The following is an 18,312-nucleotide window of genomic DNA, read 5'->3' as shown; positions in this document are numbered from 1 at the left end:
AAAGATCAGACTTCCCTCAATTGGATTTAAATGCCTATTTTACAATCCATCACTTTCTTTTGTTGTCAAACTGATTTTCCTTCTCTGTCTTTTCCTTCTGCTACACTTCCCTTTGTCGTCTTTATGCCTGACGGCAAGGCCTGCCTTTCTCCTTTTTTACTGTTGTGAGCAGGGAGCAAATATTTTGTCAGAAAAACTTGACAAAATAATAAAACAAAATTGCATGGTAAATGGTTTTTTAACTCCACAGTACCCAAGGGGTCAGAGAATGTTCTGCATTACACTTCTGTCCATGTCTGGTGGTATTATGAATACCGTATTTTTCGCACCATAGGACGCACCGGACAATAGGACGCACTTTGTTTTAGAGGGGGGAGAACAAGAAAAAAAAATTCTCCCCCCTCTCTGTGCAGCGCCCCTTCAGTGAAGCGGCAGGAGGCGCTGCACAGAGAGGGGGGAGAACTTTCCCCCTCTTGTTTTCCTGCTCTAAAACAAGGTGCCGTTTAAGGTGCGTTCAGGCGGCTACCTTGGAAGCCTGGAGAGTGAGAGGGGTCGGTGTTCACTGACCCCTCTCGCTCTCCAGGTTTCAGGTTCCTTTCGACCTGCTCTTTGGGGCTGGTGGGGGGAAGCCCACCACCAGCCCCAAAGAGCAGGTCAGGGAGCAGCGGAAAGGCGCGGGTCACCTCTCCAGCCGGGAGACGGTCGCGGGGGGCTGCTTTAGCCCCGCGCGCGCTCTCCTGGCTGGAGAGGTGACACGGAGCTGTAGAGGTTCCTGCCATAGCCGCGCGTCACCTCTCCAGCCGGGAGAGGGTGGCGGGGCTATGGCGTCTTCGCTCCATAGGTCGCACACACATTTCCCCTTCATTTTTGAAGGGGAAAAAGTGCGTCCTATAGAGCGAAAAATACGGTACATTTGCAGTTCTGTCTAGCACAGTGATCAGGTTGATTGAATACGGACAAAGATGTACATTTAGAGATTAACAAACATCCAACCTATTTTTTTCCCAATTTAGGAAAAATGAAACATTTTTCAAATTCAGAAATCAATCTGCTCTAAATGTAAATATGCTTGATAATATTTTATGGTTAACAGAAACTTTTTCAGTGCATCCAAGTGTTTACATGTACACAAGGAGGGCTTTCATATCCTCCCTTCTAGCCCCTAGTCCACACACAAGAAGAGCTCTTCAAATGGCTGTTTTTGAAGCTTCTCTGAGTTGAGAAAGCCTGTCATGCATGCACGAATTTACCACCTCATCCTCTCGCTTGGGGCCTAAAATAGAGTATGTTGCTTAGTAATGTAGATATATAGTTTACGGGTGACTTGGGTCTAATTATGAGCAGTAAAGAAGAAAAAGCGTTCAGTCCAGAAGTTTGCCTGCATTTCTCTTATATCTAGACTTGCAAAGTTTTTCTTTGCATTGCAGGTCTATTTGCCATGTATTTTGCAAACCAAGAAGAGGTATGTTGGTTACATGTATGAATCACTGGAACAGAAGGACCCAGTATTTGATGCAAAAGGCATAGAAACTGTAAGAAGAGATTCTTGCCCTGCTGTTTCCAAGGTAAAGTGGCACAGGCATTTTATTGTGTTCAGAAGTTCTTTTTAGTACAATATCAGTTCCACATATTAGGGGGGAAACTCCAAAGGTGAAAGTTGAGGGCTTCAGAATGGGAATGTTTAAAATGCCTTCGCTGTTTCAAATGACTATTAAATCTTTTTTAATACACTTTTTTCAGATGCTTGAGTGTTCTATCAAATTGCTGTTTGAAACACGTGATATAAGTCATATCAAGCAGTATGTGCAAAATCAGTGCATGAAATTATTAGAAGGGAAGGCCAGCATGCAAGACTTCATATTTGCAAAGGAGTACAGAGGAAGTTCTACATACAGACCTGGAGCCTGTGTACCAGCTCTAGAAATCACAAGGTAATAAGGATATATAATGAATGGCACTGTGAGATCATTTTAGTTTATATTAAATCATTCTCGTTATGGGAGTTCAAAGATGCGTTAAATACCTACTACAGAAATTTATACTTCTAAGAATATCAGGATTTTATTACATTAAAATATAAAATATGGATCAGTGGGAGCTACTTAGCTGTAGTCCCTGCACTGCAGGGGTTTGGACTAGATGGCCCTTGGAGTCACTTCCAATGTGACAATTCTGTAGATAGATATATTTTCCATCAGCCAGGTCCTAAATACATCCACAGCTTGTTCTGCACTCTTCCCTCAGAGGGAAAAGTCTGGAATAGTGGTTCTGTCAGAAGCTCCAGACTTTGGGCAAAAGTATGGGGCCTCATAGTGCTCAACTTTGAAGGGGGGACTAAGAGCCCCAAAGTAGTAGATGATTGTGGGCTGAAGCAATAAGAGGGGTGCTAAGCGAACACACACACAGGTGGGGGGTCCTGTTTGTGAGACTGGGGGGTTTCCTCAAAGAATGAGAAGTGCTTCTGGCTGAAGCTTCTCTTTTGTGTTTAATGTTGCTGTGCAAACTGGCAAGACTGATAGGAAAGGATTGCAATAATATATGGAGATAGGTACATAGATCTGTCTCTCTCATTTGTGGGCCATATATTTTGAGATTGATTTTATTTGTCCCAACAGAAAGATGCTTGCCTATGATCGGCGATCTGAGCCACGAGTTGGTGAAAGGGTGCCCTATGTCATTGTGTATGGCATGCCGGGGTTGCCTCTCATACAGTTGGTTAGGCGGCCAATTGAGGTTCTACAGGATCCAAACCTGCGTCTGAATGCCACTTACTACATCACCAAACAAATTCTTCCTCCGCTGGCTAGAATCTTATCACTTATTGGCATAGATGTTTTCAGCTGGTATCATGAATTACCAAGGGTAAGTAGGTGAAATAGTAAATTCTGGATATGGCTACAGCTGGAATGGAGTTCTTATAGATAAGTACAGTGGTACCTCGGGTTAAGAACTTAAATCGTTCTGGAGGTCCATTCTTAACCTGAGCTACCACTTAAGCAAATAGGGCCTCCCGCTGCCGCCACACGGTTTCTATTCTCATCCTGAAGCAAAGTTTTTAACCCGAGGTACGATTTCTGGGTTAGCGGAGTCTGTAACCTGAAGCGTCTGTAACCCAAGGTACCACTGTACTTTAAAACAGTTAGTACTTCTCCTGGTTACTGAATTGGCTCTCTAACTATCAGTGTTATTCAACCAAATGGAGAGGGTAGAGGGTATTCCTACCAATGTGAGCCCATGGCTGCTGTGGGAGGGAAGGTCCAGTTACTTGATGAATCACTAACAGGTTTGGGACAGGTTAACAAATAGATTTTCCTTCCAATCCCCTATCACTTGATGCAAGACTTACTAGGAAGAGGGTTGTAGGAAAGAGACTACCCATAGTAATAACAATGCACAATAAAGAAGAAAGCAATAAAGCAAAACACAAACCTACAGGTTATGTATATGCAAACAAGGAGTTTGCTTGCTATAGACCCAAACCTCAGATTGTTCATACCTCTGGTTCCCACCTGGAATTAGTTGGCCAAATGGGAAACAAGATATCTAAGGTGGATTTCCACAACACATTAATAGGGCTGGCTTTCATCCATCCTGATATGAACAACCTTGTGTGTGGGCAGCCTCTCAAGAACGGTTTCACTTAGCATGTGGAGCTGATCTCAAAATGGGTGTTCAGCTCCACCTAGTGTTAGTAGGAAAAATCTCAGCTCCAACAGTTTTGAATGGACTTGTTGATATGTTTTGATATGTCTTTCGGAACATAGGATGCCAAGACCCAGCAATCTTTAATTTGAGAAGGTGTAAATTTGATCAACGTATGTTGGCAAAAATAGTTATTACTCATATGTATCAAATATTTTTAAATCCTGTAGATCCAGAAAGCTGCTACCACATCCCACAGCGAGCAGGAAAGCCGAAAAGGGACAATTTCCCAGTATTTCACCACTCTACACTGTCCTGTGTGTGATGAATTAACTCAGCATGGCATCTGCAGTAAATGTAGGAGCCAACCACAGCATGTGGTAGTGATTCTTAATCAAGAAATTCGAGAGCTGGAACGTAAACATGAACACCTAGCCAAGGTAGGGGAAATAATCTTTTATTTTGCTTCTAATAAACTTGAACCTAAATGAAACTCTTCTGAGGTGGAGAAAACAGCACCTTTTGTTTTTTAATACAGTGGTGCCTCGCAAGACGAAATTAATTCGTTCCGCAAGTCTCTTCGTCTTGCGAGTTTTTCGTCTTGCGATGCACGGTTTCCCATAGGAATGCATTGAAAATCAATTAATGCATTCCTAGGGAAACCGCCTTCAGACCAGGTCCGGGGACAGTCTGTCCCCGGACCTCTTCTGAAGGCTGGGGGGGGGGCAAGGGCTTTTCCTCCCACCCCCAGCATTTTAAAAAACCCCGGGACAGCGGAGGACTTCTCCGCTGTTCGTGCGATCTTAAAATGCTGGCAGGCGGCATTTTAAAATCGCCCCGGGACAGCGGAGGACTTCTCCGCTGTCCGGGGCAATTTAAAAGCCCCTGGGAAGGCAGGCAGGGGGGACAAAGACTTTCGGCCCCCGCCCGCCTTCAGAAGGTGTTCCCGCCCCCCCCCCCGCCCCGCTTCGGAGCAGCGTTCCGAAGCCGGGCGGCTGGGGCAGGTGTTCCCTCCCCCCTGCCCGGCTTCGGAGCACCGGGAGAAGCGATCTCCCCGCAGCCCCTTGCTTCAAAAGAGGTCCGGGGGCAGCGGGAAGCGCTTCCCGCTGTCCCTGGACCTCTTTTGATGCAAGGGGCGGTGGGGAGAAGCGATCTCCCCGCAGCCCCTTGCTTCAAAAGAGGTCCGGGGGCAGCGGGAAGCGCTTCCCGCTGTCCCCGGACCTGGGGCTGCGGGGAGATCACTTCTCCCCGCCGCCCCTTGCTTCAAAAGAGAAGACCCGCTGTCTCCGGGGCAAGCTTCGTTTTGCGAAGCAAGCCCATAGGGAAATTCGTCTTGCGAGGCAACTCGAAAACGAAAAACCTTTCGTCTCGCGAGGCGTTCGTCTTGCGGGGTACCACTGTAGTTAAGTACAGTGGCGTAGCGTGGCTTGTCAGCACCCGGGGCAAGGCAAGTAATTTGCGCCCCCTAACCCGTGGATTTGCGCCCCCTAACCCTAACCCCCAGATGTTGCGCCCGGTACGGCCGGCCCCCCTGCACCCCCCACGCCACGCCACTGCTTCCTGGCAGTTTTATTCTCTTGGCAAACCGCTTTTGTAGCTGTCAAGCGGTTTATAAATTTTAGGATTTTTTTTTTTAAAGGGCATTTTCAGAAAAAGCTGCTCGTGGCTCTCAGCTGTTCCCTCTCAGCTGCTCGCTCCTAGTTTGTGGGAGGCTGGATTTAAGGCGTGACGCGGGGGGGGTTGCGTGCGAAGAAGGGCAACCTCTCCCCACTCCGCCGCTTTGCTCCACCCTGGCAGGCAGGCTGGCAGGCTGGCTACACGCGACGCGCTCGGAGAGGGCCTCCGGATCGTCCCCCGGGCTGGGCAAGGGCTCGTTCTCACGCAGCGGCTGTTGCGCAGCCTCGCCGCCGCCGCCCTTGCTCCTTCGTGTGCGGGGAAAGGCCGCCGGCAGCCCTGGGAGCGCCTCCCTCCGCGCCTTCACACGCAGCTGTGCCAGCCCAGCAGGCGGCTCCCATCCTCCCCGAGCCCCGGCCGGGCTAGCGGGGGTTGTGAGCCACCTGCAGGGAGCCGGGGGTCCTAGCAGGCTCCCTCGGAAGGTGGAGCGGGGCCCTCCTTCGCTGGAGGTTGGATGGCCAGCTGCGAGGAATTCTTAGCAGGCTCGCTCCACCTCCTCCTCCTCCCGACTTTGCAAGGAATTAGCAGGCTCGCTCCACCTCCTCCTCCTCCCGACTTTGCTGCTGCTGCTGCTCGGCTTTTTTCCTCTACCGACGGCACGCTGTGCCTTGCTGCTGCTGCTGCTGCGCAGCTTTTTTCCTCTACCAACGGCGCGCTGTGCCTTGGAGAGGTTCCCGCTTCCTTGAGGGGGGCCGGCCAAACGCGCCCCCCAAAATGTTGCGCCCGGTGCGGCTGGCACCCCTGGCGCACCCCCCACGCTACGCCACTGGTTAAGTATAACATGTTCCCTAATAAGCAAAATAACGAACTTTCACAAAAGGTATTCCAAAGGCATGAAAAAAGTGCCATCAGAGAAACTGGCAGGCTAATGAATGACCTTTTAATACAAAATTATGTTGAACTCCCTGATATTTCACACAAGAACCCCATCATAAAGATCTTCCTTTTATGTGACGGATTCTGTTTGCTTTGTACAGAAATTAAATCTGCATGAATTTAGTTGTAAACAGGTTTATTAAGCCACTCTTTTATCAAAGGATCATCATTCAGTTTCCACTTTGAAAATGCTAGAATATCTGCCATTAAAAGTATATTCCCCACTGTTCTGTTAATTTCAATATATTATTTAATATTACCAAGAAGTACCAGGATTTAATGGAACTATACTCTCATAAATATTTTCAGTGTATTTATGTCCAATATACCTTAATCCCACATATATAGCCAAAATCAATCTTATCTGCAATGCAGCTCTTGCCGTTTATAAATCTCTTACCTTGCCAGATGCATATTACTAAAATATTGAGTCAGCTAGAATTTTTGTTAAAATATGCTCCATTATTTATGCTTAATTTTTTCCTTTGAGTGAATGTGTTCTCAACTGGAATGTGAGCTCCCTCCTGCAATGCAGGAAAAGGCTGTTTTCCCATAGGGGGATCCAACCTGTAGCGTGGGCATCGCTGCTGTGTTTTTATGGGGTTGGTTGATTCTGGCCTTTCCGTCCCTCTCTCTCGAAAGACCATTCATTTCCTACCACCCTCCTCACGTTTTTAGTGTTGGTCCCATCTCACCTGTCTTCCTCCAAGTAAATGTTGTAGCCAAGATTATAATAATTCTTCTAGTTATGTGAATTTTACAATACTACATTTTATGTACCTCTAGATATGCAAGAATTGTACAGGCTGCTTGGAGCGACAGATACCTTGTGTTTCACTGAACTGTCCTGTACTTTACAAGGTCTCAAGAGTGAGCAGAGAATTATCCAAGGCACCGTATCTTCGCCAGCTACTTGACCAATTTTAGATTGCCTATAATAGCAGGATTGCAGGTGCTATTTTTTTTAATAATGTTTACCATTCTAAAACTATCATGCATGGTCCTTCAATTTCATCTTGTCTAGAATTTTCATTCATTGTTGACCTACTCTGAGAAATAATAAATGTTTGTCCTAAGTAAATTGAAAAACACTTGTTAATCTATTAATAACTGACTTTTTACAATGTCAATTTTCCTCATTCTTCTGCCTTTGTAACATACTGTTTTATAATGCAGATGTTGAAATAGCTGTGTTAACATCCTGTAAATCCATTTCAATATAAAAACTTTTTCCCAATGGGCTTCTGAAGTACTGAAAATCTTTGGGGAAATGTCATTGTGTTTTATTGAATTGTCAGTATCAGGGTGTTACTTATAGATATCTCATCCACTTTATAATTTTGACTGCAGAATATTTTGTAAATAGACTTTTTTACTTTTCAAACAACTGAGTAAAAATAATGTGCAATGAATTTTATACGGACAACTTTAAAATCAGTTGGAGTATTTCTCCTAAGTTTTGCTTGATTCCAAGTAGCTTTGTTGTTTTGACCAGACTGTGCAAACAGTAGCGTGTAGCATTTTTGAAACATTTTCTAAAAATCACTGTCTTGCTTTAGCTATTAATTGGGGCATTGTGAAGAACTGTGCAAAGACATTTTTGTTACAAACCTGTGGGACTGTTGCAATACTTTAAATAAGAAATTTTATTCCATTTTTGCTTTTGTATAGACATTTCTATTGCTTCTAAATATGCTTACTTAATATTTCATGATGTACTGTACAGTTAAATCTTATTTGCCATCATCTTGAGAAAATGTGTATTTAGAATATTTGTATAACTATAAAATTAAAAGGAATTATGTGGTCAGTGCATTTTTTAATTGAAAATCATTTTGTTTTAAAAATTAATGGAAACCATAGTAAAATAAAATAAATGTATGTGCATTTTTAAACTTCAATGTAGCTGTAGTGCTTTTCTTTAACAATAATGGCCAATGAGTTCCAAAATGACATTCCCTAAAAACTGAAGCTAGTGTCAAAACCATCATTTTTCTTGAGAAATCCATCTTTAATCACAATTTAGTATCACAATCCCCCCAAATGAGAAATTCTCATAGGATAAAGCAAGCTTTAAAGAAAAAGAATACTGTTAAATGACCTGTTTACACAATCGCTTACCTTACTAAATTTTTCATGGCTTTGTCTAATGTGTGAACTCTTTTTCATAGTTCCTTTGGCCACCCCACAAGCAGGAGCACCTGGAAAACATAACAAACTATGGAGAGAGAGAGAGAAGCAATGGTTTGACTGAAACAACTCAGGATTTATTTGTAGTTTCTTAAATCATGGCTTAGTTACATGCAAAGTCGATTATTAGGGAAACAATGAATGTACTCTGTTTACTCATGGACTTGATTATTGGATTCCCTAAGAAATGGTGGTCAAGGCTCACGTTGGTAAATAAATAATTTTTATTCAAGAAAATATCACACTTCCCAATACCCCTGTAAACACAAGCAATTAACTCCCTAGCTGCATTTACATTACAAAATTACCTTACCAATAGACACACACTTGAGAAAAACTAATAATCATACCCAAATAAGAGCTATAACATTTAAGGCAAATGTAGCATTGATGTGAGCTAAAACAAGTTGTCAAAATGTCTATTTCATAATGCCATTTCATAGAAAACAATCACAAATATACCAGGAATAACATTTGTATTGTAGGAAAGGACCCGATTCCTCAAGTAAATACTGAGTTTGGAGTTCCAGTATTTACAATACATAGAACCCCAAGAAAGAGCAAGAATCCTTAATATGACCTTGTAATACCCAACACCCACAACTCAGCACAAATTCTTGAAACACATAAGCTATTACCATGCTTTTGATTTGATTTTACCCAACAATCGGAAGCTATTTTCATCAGTGAAAAGGCTACCACACAACCACATGGCATCGGCTTCAAAGAAACTTTGAAACTGTAATTCAGCAACAACAGCTTTTCATAGTGCATGGAAAACCTGTTCTTGTTATCGCAATGAGGTGCACCATTCAAAAGGGGGGGGGGCAATCCCCTGGGCATATTTAATCCTTTATGCATGCCTAAAGTAGTATTTCGGATCCTAGTTCTTACAGGCAAACTATAAGCTGGATATACACACTTCAGGCAGTTCAAACGGTTAAGAAATTTGCTAATGAGATTCAGTTAATGGAAACACAATTAACTCTGGCTTTTACATTTGTAATATTTCTAATTGTGAAACAGTGTACAAATTCAGTCTAATCCGCAATTTATTGCATATTAATGCTTAGTTTTTAAAAGACCGACATCTTCACTTGTTCAGCTTTTAATATTAAAAATCATCCCATTGAGGTAGCTTCATTGTCTGAAGCCAAAATGCTAGCTTTCCCAAGTTCCAGTCCACAATTCCTCTGTTTCACCATGAACAAACCACATACCACAGAATCTTGCTGTTTAATTGTACAGTCATAAATAATGCCATTCCAATTATACAGCAGTTACAAAAGAGCATTTCTTACGTATGGACAGTCTGTACACTAATTAATAAGTTGAGAAATCATGCCTGGATTGGAGTGGGGGAAGAAACCACAACCTGTGCTCTTCTAGTAGTGCTTGCAATGTTGTGTTCTTTAAACCACATTCTGCATGTTCTAGAAAGAACACCTCTACCAAGTGGCATTATTGAGGGTAAGGATCTGGATGAACTGCCATTACAGATTACAGCATTTCCCTTCTACAGTAACCTAGCAAATTGCTGTTGCCATGTGCTTTTCAGTAAAATAAAATAAAATGATATGACTTGTAAGTTCTGGGAGTGGAAATAGGGTGGCTAGGGCTTACTCATACATAAAGGGAAATAGATGTGCCTGGGTTTTAGCTTGCTCCCAGAGAAAGTACAGGCAACAATCAATTTAGGATTGTCTGAACGACGCACAATCACCCACATGGCCCTGAACCTAAAGTAGCCCCGAAACATAAAGATGTCACGAAAAGGGGTGGGGTGGGAGCAGAACAGGCTTACGCGTGCTCCATCGATGTGCACGGGAGTCTGGAACATAACCTCCACACAAATTAAAAACTGCCTGTACCAACAATGTAAGTACTAAAGAATTAAATATTTTCATAATGTGATACTTCTGCTTTTCAAAAATCAGATACAACTATTCAAAACCCGCAAAACAACTTTTTCACTTTTTAAAAAATATATTTGTTATTAGAGTAAATCTTGGCATCAACATCTTAGGAACACAAGCGATAACTATTTACAGAATGAGGACTACCCCTGGTGCCCTCACAAGGTACCTCGTTAAGTATCACACCATGGTTCAAATGAAATGCAACCCCCTTTGGTCAAAGCTTGCTTACAATGTTCAGTATAGAAATCAGATATGAATCAAGACAGTCATGATTATTTTACTACACTTCCCAGATGTAAGCTCACCATCTGACTAAAGAACCACTAGAATATGGATTTATGAAAACCTGGCTTTTGTTTGCTTTTTCTACTACCATCACACTCGCATAAATGGCTCCACCACATCATCCCTTTTTGGTACCTGCAAATACACATTTATACCAAAAACCAACTTTAACTGGGATTTAACCAAGCTTCTTACCACTTTAATGAAGTGTTTGGTGAACCTCTTGTTCTTAAAGCAAGAGAGGCTTAGTCATTCTTACTAGAATTCTTATGTTTTGGGGAGCCGACAGTAAGCCGAGGAGAAGAATTAAAAATGTTTCTTGAAGAAGGGTGACCAGAGGTGGCAGTTGTCGATTCCCCTTCGATCGTCTTGGATGTTTCTATGACAGAGTTCCTCATAGTGTCATTCATCTCAATTACTTCAAAGTCTACTTCATTCCATTCTCTGCCGTCATCGTCATCATCATCCTCAAGATGAGAATGGGACAATAAGGCTTCCTGGAGCTCACCATCCCCAGCATCCTTCAGTTTAGCATCAAAGGGTGATGTAGCTAATTTATACATCACAGGGAACAGCACTGATGTCATGGCTGCTGCCCCCAACGCAGAATACATGAGCACAGGGATAGCAGGAAAATGTCCTTGAAGGTAGCCAACCACTGCAGGAATACACATTTCCCCCAGAGCTGCACCCATTACAAATAATGCTGCAGATTTCCCATGGATGGTTGTATACTGCTCAATCCAGGAAATGCCGCTAGGGAAGATAGTCGCCATGGATGCTCCATATACTGCAGAGCCAAGCCACAGAGAGACTGGGTATGTACTGAACAGTGCCAGGAATAGGCATGACAGAGTGGAGCCTATGATACTCAGAAGGATCATAGTTCCAGGGTAAGAGCAAGCAGCAAAACAGATTGCCAGTCCCCTGCAAGCTGCAAATGATCCCCAAAAGAGGGAATTCAACCCAGCTGCTTCATGTTCCTTCATGGCAGCGAAGGTTTTTGCATAAGTAAAAATGTAAGAACCATAAGTGACCTCTGCCCCTACATACCAGAAAAAGAACACAGAGAGGAGACATATGACGGCACGGTGGTATTTAGCAACCTGGTATTTCTGTGTGGAAATCTTTGTCCTGTCGCGGACGGGACTGCTCTTCAAACACAAAACAAGGAAAAACAATGCAACAAACAAAAGATAACTGCCTATAACAACATAAGACCACATAAAGTTCAAGCTTAAATGCAGTTTCAGGACTGGTGTAGCAGCAGGAAGAGAATTCACAGCAGACTGATTGTCAACATTACCACCCAACAGAACCGGAGAACCAATAGCAGAGCCACCTAGCGCCATCTTGGCCAGGATGGGAGCCACAAAAGCACCCAGAGCAAAACTGAAGTGTAAGGCCTGCATATGCGGACCGGCTTCTTCTCCCCATGTGTCCAAGGCAAGAACATTGCCACCTGTGGGGTAAAGAAAATATATAGGGTATAGTTTCCATATTCAGACTGGTTTCTTGGAACTACACATCATCACTCAAGAGCAACCTCACTCCACCTGCTAAGAACTCTGAAGGCTCCTTCATCAACAGGCACAGGTAACTAGAAGGGATTATAGCCAAACGAAAGAAAAGGGGGAGCTGTGGCTAGTTAGCCTGTTTTCAATTCCCAGTGTACTTTCCCAGGGTGGGAACCTCCAGTTGCTGCTTGACTTAAATCCCCATCAGCCACAGTCACTAGGGCCAATATTCAGAGAAGATGAGAACTAGCAACCAGCTGTACCCTAAGAGCCACAAGGAGCCCCCCTACTCATGAGTTGAGCGGGGAAGAAGTGACAAAAAGCAGATAGACTAGCAGCTCCTCCATCCCCACAAGTCTTCCTGAAAGCCCTCTTCTCACACTCCCAATCCATATTCAGTGTGTGAAAAGCTTGTACCTACTGAATCCCACCCTGCTGATGGGCCCTGTGCCTATTCAACTGTAAAGACACACGGTCTGAACAGATGATTAGGGCAACTAGGATAACCCTGGTTCCCCAATCACACATGCAAAGCCCTACATCAGACTTTCACTCAGTGATCACAGGTGAGGGGGAGGTTCAGGGGGACGACAACAGGCAGCTGTATGCAGATCATGCCAGTTGGTGAATGAACTCCTCCCCCAATTGATTAAGCACAGAGGAGGAGGGCATAAGAGGTAAGACAGCAAGGAGTTCCTTCAAAATTCTCAACAGGCAGAACCCAGGTCCTCTCAAGTGACAAGCACTATATGCAATAATATGTTTAGTATCGTAATTAAATGGAATCCATCTGCTCACCAGTATGCAGAATGAGGTCAATTTAACAGAGCATATTCAATGTCAACTATAAAGCTTCACAATTATTTCAATAACTAAGTGAAAATTCCCATTAAATTCTGTAATTGTTATCAAACGGTTCCTGCTGAAAACACAGTTTTGATAATATTATGAATAAATAGCAGGAGGTGTTCAACGGCCTCTATTCACAGAAACACAGAAAGTTTCCTCTAGCTTGACAGTGACACTTCAAAGGTCAAAGGTTTGCTTACTGATAAGGATTTATATCCCATACTCTCATAAAATACCAGGGCGGTGTACAGCAACATAAAAACATTAAAATCAATCATTAAAATGACTGCCTTAAGAAATTGTATAACAAGTGCACAGGCCTGCCAGCATAAAAAACAACAATCCTGTTGTCTTGACAGTCTTCTTCCTTCCTTGGCTCCAAGTGCTACTGAGGACTAAACTTCTTTTTCAAAGGAAAGCACTATGTTTGCACAGAAAGATGCAGATACATTACTAGGCAAGATATCACAGCTGCTTGACACTCTTACCAGCATTACACCATAGAAACAACCCATCACTGAAGACAACAAGATTACCTGCCAGAGATGCATTTTACTGCTCTACCAAGATCATTTTCCATTTCTCCTTCAGCGCCTTTTCTTGGCTCCAGAGCTCTAGTGGCTTCCTCCAGCATTGTGGCATTCACTTGCAGTCTCCCATTCACTGCTTCCCACTCCTATTTTCACACTTCCTCTGGAACTGCTGCTCCCTCACTCAGAAATAATTTATCTTTCACAATCCTTTCTTCTCTTAAACCCTCCAGCAACTTGCACTCACCAAAATCTGACACTCTACCACCAGCATTGACACTGCTGCTGCCCTCTCCTTCAGTGGTCTCTCCTTCTGGCGCTCACCTCTTTCCTGTGGCTGCATTAGCACTGACCTTCTCCCTGCTAATTGCAGTGCCTGACCACAACCAGACCCATCTCACTGTTTTTCAACCTCCAAAATCCATACTTCTGTATGATACTGTTCTCCATTACCACTCCATTCTGCTTCCCTTTATCACTCCATGATCCTTCTCACTAATCATTTCAGATCAAAATCCTTGGCTCACCTTCTTCCTATCTGACAATATTCCCATCCATCTCCTTTAATATACATGACAACCAAAATGCTTTTTCTGTGCAGCCTGAGCAGGAGCAGTGAAGGATGTTATAGTTAATTGTTGGAGCTTGTCTTACCCTACCATACTGCCCTGCTCACAGTTGTGAAGAATATTCCTACGTTATGAATGGTCTGTATTAAGAAAAAGAGGTCAGAATAGGCCAATATATATGTGAACTATCCCTGGATCAAGTGGCTTTTCTTCTTTAAGTTCTCAAAGTATTATTAACCTAGCTCAAGGCTATCATCTGAACTAGCCAGATGTTTAACTAAGAATCAATTAGTCAGTCCATCATTTGAAAATAAGACCTTAGAATAGTCTTGCCCAAAAATGGCAACTAGACATTCTGTTTTGGTGACTGCAATCTTGGCTTAAGAAGCCTTTTGGCTCATAGCTTATATATCTGAGTTTCTAACACCGCCTCTGCTGTGTTCCTTTGACCTTCACCTTTGAATTAACTACCCCATTCACTGCCTTGGATACTCTCTTGATCTTCAACAGAAACTGTTGTCTCTCTAAGCTCTTTGCTGCCTCATCTGTTTGATCATCACCATAGCTTCTTCAACACTGTGCACACTCCATCTTCCCCCGCATGGTATCTCTTACCCCTTCCATGACCACTAAAGCAGTGGTTTTCTTCAAAGTGAGCATCTCTCTTCACTTTCCTGTTATTTCTACTTCAGTGCAAGACCGTCTCAACAGTTGACTTGATTGCGCTGCTCTCCCAAAAAACACTTTTGCCCTTCTGATCCCTACACCTCATCTATCCAGAATCACACACAGTCAATCAACCCTGAAGATTATCAAAGGCACCTTCTGCCATATCAACCTCCCATTGCTCTAAGATCGTCTGCCAATGGCCTTCTCTGATTGCCACCACCAGAAGGCAGCAACTTCGAGACGGAGGGTTTTCAGGTGTGGTGCTCCAGTTATAAAATGCTCTTCACAAAGAAGCCGGCTTAGCATCAGCATTAGTTGGTTTCCTGGGCTTTTTAAGCTTTGCTGAGTGCTCTGTTAACTGCTCTTTACCTTTTTACTGTAGCAGATTTTTATATACTGTACTAGATTTCTTTATACTGATATTTTTGATTTAAAAATTGTAAGCCATTTTCAATTAAGAGATTCAACATAATCCTGACTGAATCATTTCAAACAGGATGGATATCATGAAAGAAGTGTTGTGGTTTTATTACCTGTATCAAGGACTCCCATTGCAAACCCAATGACAGACATCATGAATGTTAACAGAAGTGCTTTATTGCACCAGGGGATGACATAAAGACCCAGAGCTGTACCCAGCATAGAAAATCCTATAAGGGAGAAATAATTAAACACACCATTTCATATTGCACTTTTTAAAAGCTATAATTTATAATACTTAATTTCAAATCTAAATTTATTCTGGAATGTTTTAATTCCAGGAAAATATTTATATTAGATTTAAGTAATAAACATAAGATATTAGTCACACAAAATTCCCTGTATGCTAGTTTTACATTCAGACATCAAAAGCATGCATGCAGTATAATCTTAAACATGTCTCCTTATACATATACTTGTCTACTCAGTGCATGTTTCTCCCAGGTAAGTGGGAATAGTACTAAAGTCTTAAGACTCCAAAAGGTTGATTGCATATTGAAGCAGCAATCTAAAAAAAAGTTGTTAACATGCAAGGAAGCTACCCATAAAGCTGAATTCCATTGAATTCTCACTGCTTAAGAGTCAAGCCATTTTTAAAAAAACAATGACTTGCTTCAACGGTGCAAAGAAAGTATCAAACAGCCTGAGAAATGGGCCGTGGGAGCGAGAGAAACTTAATCCACTCCATTTCCCCTCAGGTTGGACTGCATGCACAGCTTGTGACATACGTATTTGTGCCCTTACATTTTTGACTATGTAATTGCTCATCCAACTTTCATGAATCAGGGCAATGATATAAAAATCAGTATTATTCCCTGTGTACTTACCCAAGAGAAGTTGGGCATTCATGCAATCAAAAAGTATACCACCAATCAGAGAACCACCAAAGTACCCCGATGAACGGCCCACAAAAATATAAGAAATTTGACTGACATTTTTGTTCACATTTGCAGCCAGGTCTTCAAATGTGGGCCCTAGGATAGCAATGGCCATACCCTGGAAATAAATAAATATCATTGTGAAGTGCAAATCAAACATACTTTCTGTTATTAATAAACTTGGCATAAAAAATAAGTCAGTAGGTGACAACCACTCCCTGCAATCCTAAGCACACTTATCCAGAAGTAAGAGCAACTGATATTAGTGGGATAATGGGAGATTATTACTTGCAATTCAAATTTTTAAAGAAGTATCTTATCCACAGAATACAAATACTTATTCTCCCATTAATTTTTTTTAGGAATAAGATCAAAAGCAGTTTTAAGATCAATTAAATGCTCATGAAACCATCCCAAACAGCTATATTGTGAACTAACTGTGGTTTCCAGATAATTGTCAAAAGCAGCAAGTACATTGTGATTATTTCAGTGCAAGAGTAGTTTAAGAAAGAAACTACATGCTAGACATATAACCCCACCTTCAATAGGTTGAACACCATGTCTGAGACAGAACAATCACCTACCAACAGCACCTCCATTTTGCTGAGATTGATCTTAAATTTATTAATCCATTACCAAGTCCAAACCATTACCAAGTCCAAACAACAATTTAGCACTTCCACTCTCCCACCTTAACCACAAAAACAGCAGAGCAACATCACCATATGCATTGGCGACACCTGACTCAAAATCCTCAGAAACCACTAGGTGGTTTCATGAAATAGGCAACACTATCTTCATCCTTTGACCCTACAAATATACTTCTTTTTACATGGATTTTTCTGCTGCTGCTGCTGGTCTGAGCTATTTAATTTATATGATTAAAAATATATATTGCAAGCTATCTTAAGGCCATCCTGGCAAAAGGCAGGATCTAAACCTAACAAACTGAGAGCTTCTATTTTGGGACCGCAGCTGAACTACACAGGAGTGTCCCATTCACCATATTATCCTTCGGCATTCTAGAGCCTTCCAGGTGTTTGGGGCAGTTTCTTTAACCACCTGCAAATCTTCGCTTGGCTGCAGTGAGTGAGAACTCTAGTCCACATCCCTGGGAAGGCCACGCTAACGCTCGATATTTCAAGTACTTCAGGAGAACAGTGCACTATTCAATTATTATTAATAATAATAGTTCAATTAAAGAAAAGGCCTCTGTTTGTTTCTTGGAGAAGTCCAAGGGAAGATAGGCGCCCCCAAATCCCTCCATCCTTCTTCAGCTCGCTCGCTCGCTCTCTCACACACACACGTGTACTTGTTTTTACGCATCTACTGGCGGTGACGCCGCATTTCTGCCCGTGTCAAGGACCGCAACGTGCCGAGTCCCGTCCTGAAGTTCTTCGGCTCCTCCATGGTCTGAGGGCCTTCGGCAGCATTGCGAGGGAATTGCGAGGGAATTGCCTCGCATGGACAACCACGGGGGGGGGGGGAGAGAAGAAACCCTGGAAATTTTGAGTGACACACGCCCACCCCCCGAAACGCTGAGTGACACAAACGTGCACGCGCTTACCAGGCCCAGGAAAGCGGCGCAAAGAGCCGCCGAAGTGCACCATTTCAGCGCCCGCCGCGGAGCCGCCGCCACAGCCGCTTCCCGCTTTGCGGCGCTGTCGCCGCCGCCGCCTCCAGCCCGGCTTCTTCGGCCGCCGTCGGCCACCACGACCAGCGGCTGAAGGGCGAGCCGCGCAGCAGAGCCCCCGAGCGGCTCCTCCGAAGGCGCCCCTCCTGCCGCCGCCATCGACTCACTCTCTGCCTCGCGGCGGCTTCCTCCTCCTCCGCCTTCATCCTCCTCCTCCAGACGAGCGAAGCGAACCTGCTTCTTCCTCTCGGCAGCGCCCGCCATCCCTACAGCCGGGAGCCGCTACGGCAGCGCCGGGCCACGTGACCTCGCGACGCACACGTGGCTTCCGCATGTTGCGCGGCGAAGGCCGGAGGGCCAGGAGGCACCTCCTCTCTGTTAAAAACTACAACTCCCAGAATGCCCTTGGAAGTAGGCCCCGCCGCAGCTGTATGCCCGCTCATTCCTGTTTATTTCCGCGAAGGCTGTTCAAGTGCTCGCGTTGGCTAACGTCGCTCAAATGTGCTTTTCGAGCTTCCCAGTTAGTCGCCTGCTTTACGGAAGCGGTTTCCCGCTAGGTGAAAACGGGTGGCCTGGTCGCTACCTGCCCTTTGCTCGTTAC

The 18,312-nt window shown here is 43.6% G+C and overlaps 2 protein-coding genes across 2 annotated transcripts in view; one reads left to right on the top strand and one right to left on the bottom strand.

Moving 5' to 3' along the window:
• The window catches only part of REV3L (REV3 like, DNA directed polymerase zeta catalytic subunit), a 61,083-nt gene extending 52,990 nt beyond the window's left edge, over positions 1-8,093 (top strand). The window contains exons 28-32 of the mRNA XM_083497730.1: positions 1,428-1,565; positions 1,741-1,931; positions 2,616-2,862; positions 3,873-4,082; positions 6,979-8,093. Of these exons, the coding sequence (XP_083353856.1) occupies positions 1,428-1,565; positions 1,741-1,931; positions 2,616-2,862; positions 3,873-4,082; positions 6,979-7,119 (927 nt within the window). The 3' untranslated portion in view covers positions 7,120-8,093. The remainder of the gene's footprint in view (positions 1-1,427; positions 1,566-1,740; positions 1,932-2,615; positions 2,863-3,872; positions 4,083-6,978) is intronic.
• Positions 8,094-8,437: 344 nt separating this feature from the next.
• MFSD4B (major facilitator superfamily domain containing 4B) lies at positions 8,438-18,126 on the bottom strand. Its single transcript, XM_083497792.1, has 4 exons — positions 17,646-18,126; positions 16,028-16,196; positions 15,254-15,370; positions 8,438-12,048 (listed from the first exon to the last, which is right to left on the bottom strand). Exons 1-4 carry the CDS (start codon positions 17,973-17,975, stop codon positions 10,832-10,834), a joined length of 1,833 nt encoding a protein of 610 aa, XP_083353918.1. The 5' UTR covers positions 17,976-18,126; the 3' UTR covers positions 8,438-10,831.
• Between the last annotated feature and the right edge of the window lie 186 nt (positions 18,127-18,312).

Source organism: Podarcis liolepis (genome assembly GCF_965112155.1).
Source record: "Podarcis liolepis genome assembly, chromosome: 3".
NCBI lineage: Eukaryota > Metazoa > Chordata > Lepidosauria > Squamata > Lacertidae > Podarcis > Podarcis liolepis.
Note: the sequence above shows the minus strand (reverse complement) of the source record. Positions and strands in the feature narration are given on the sequence as shown.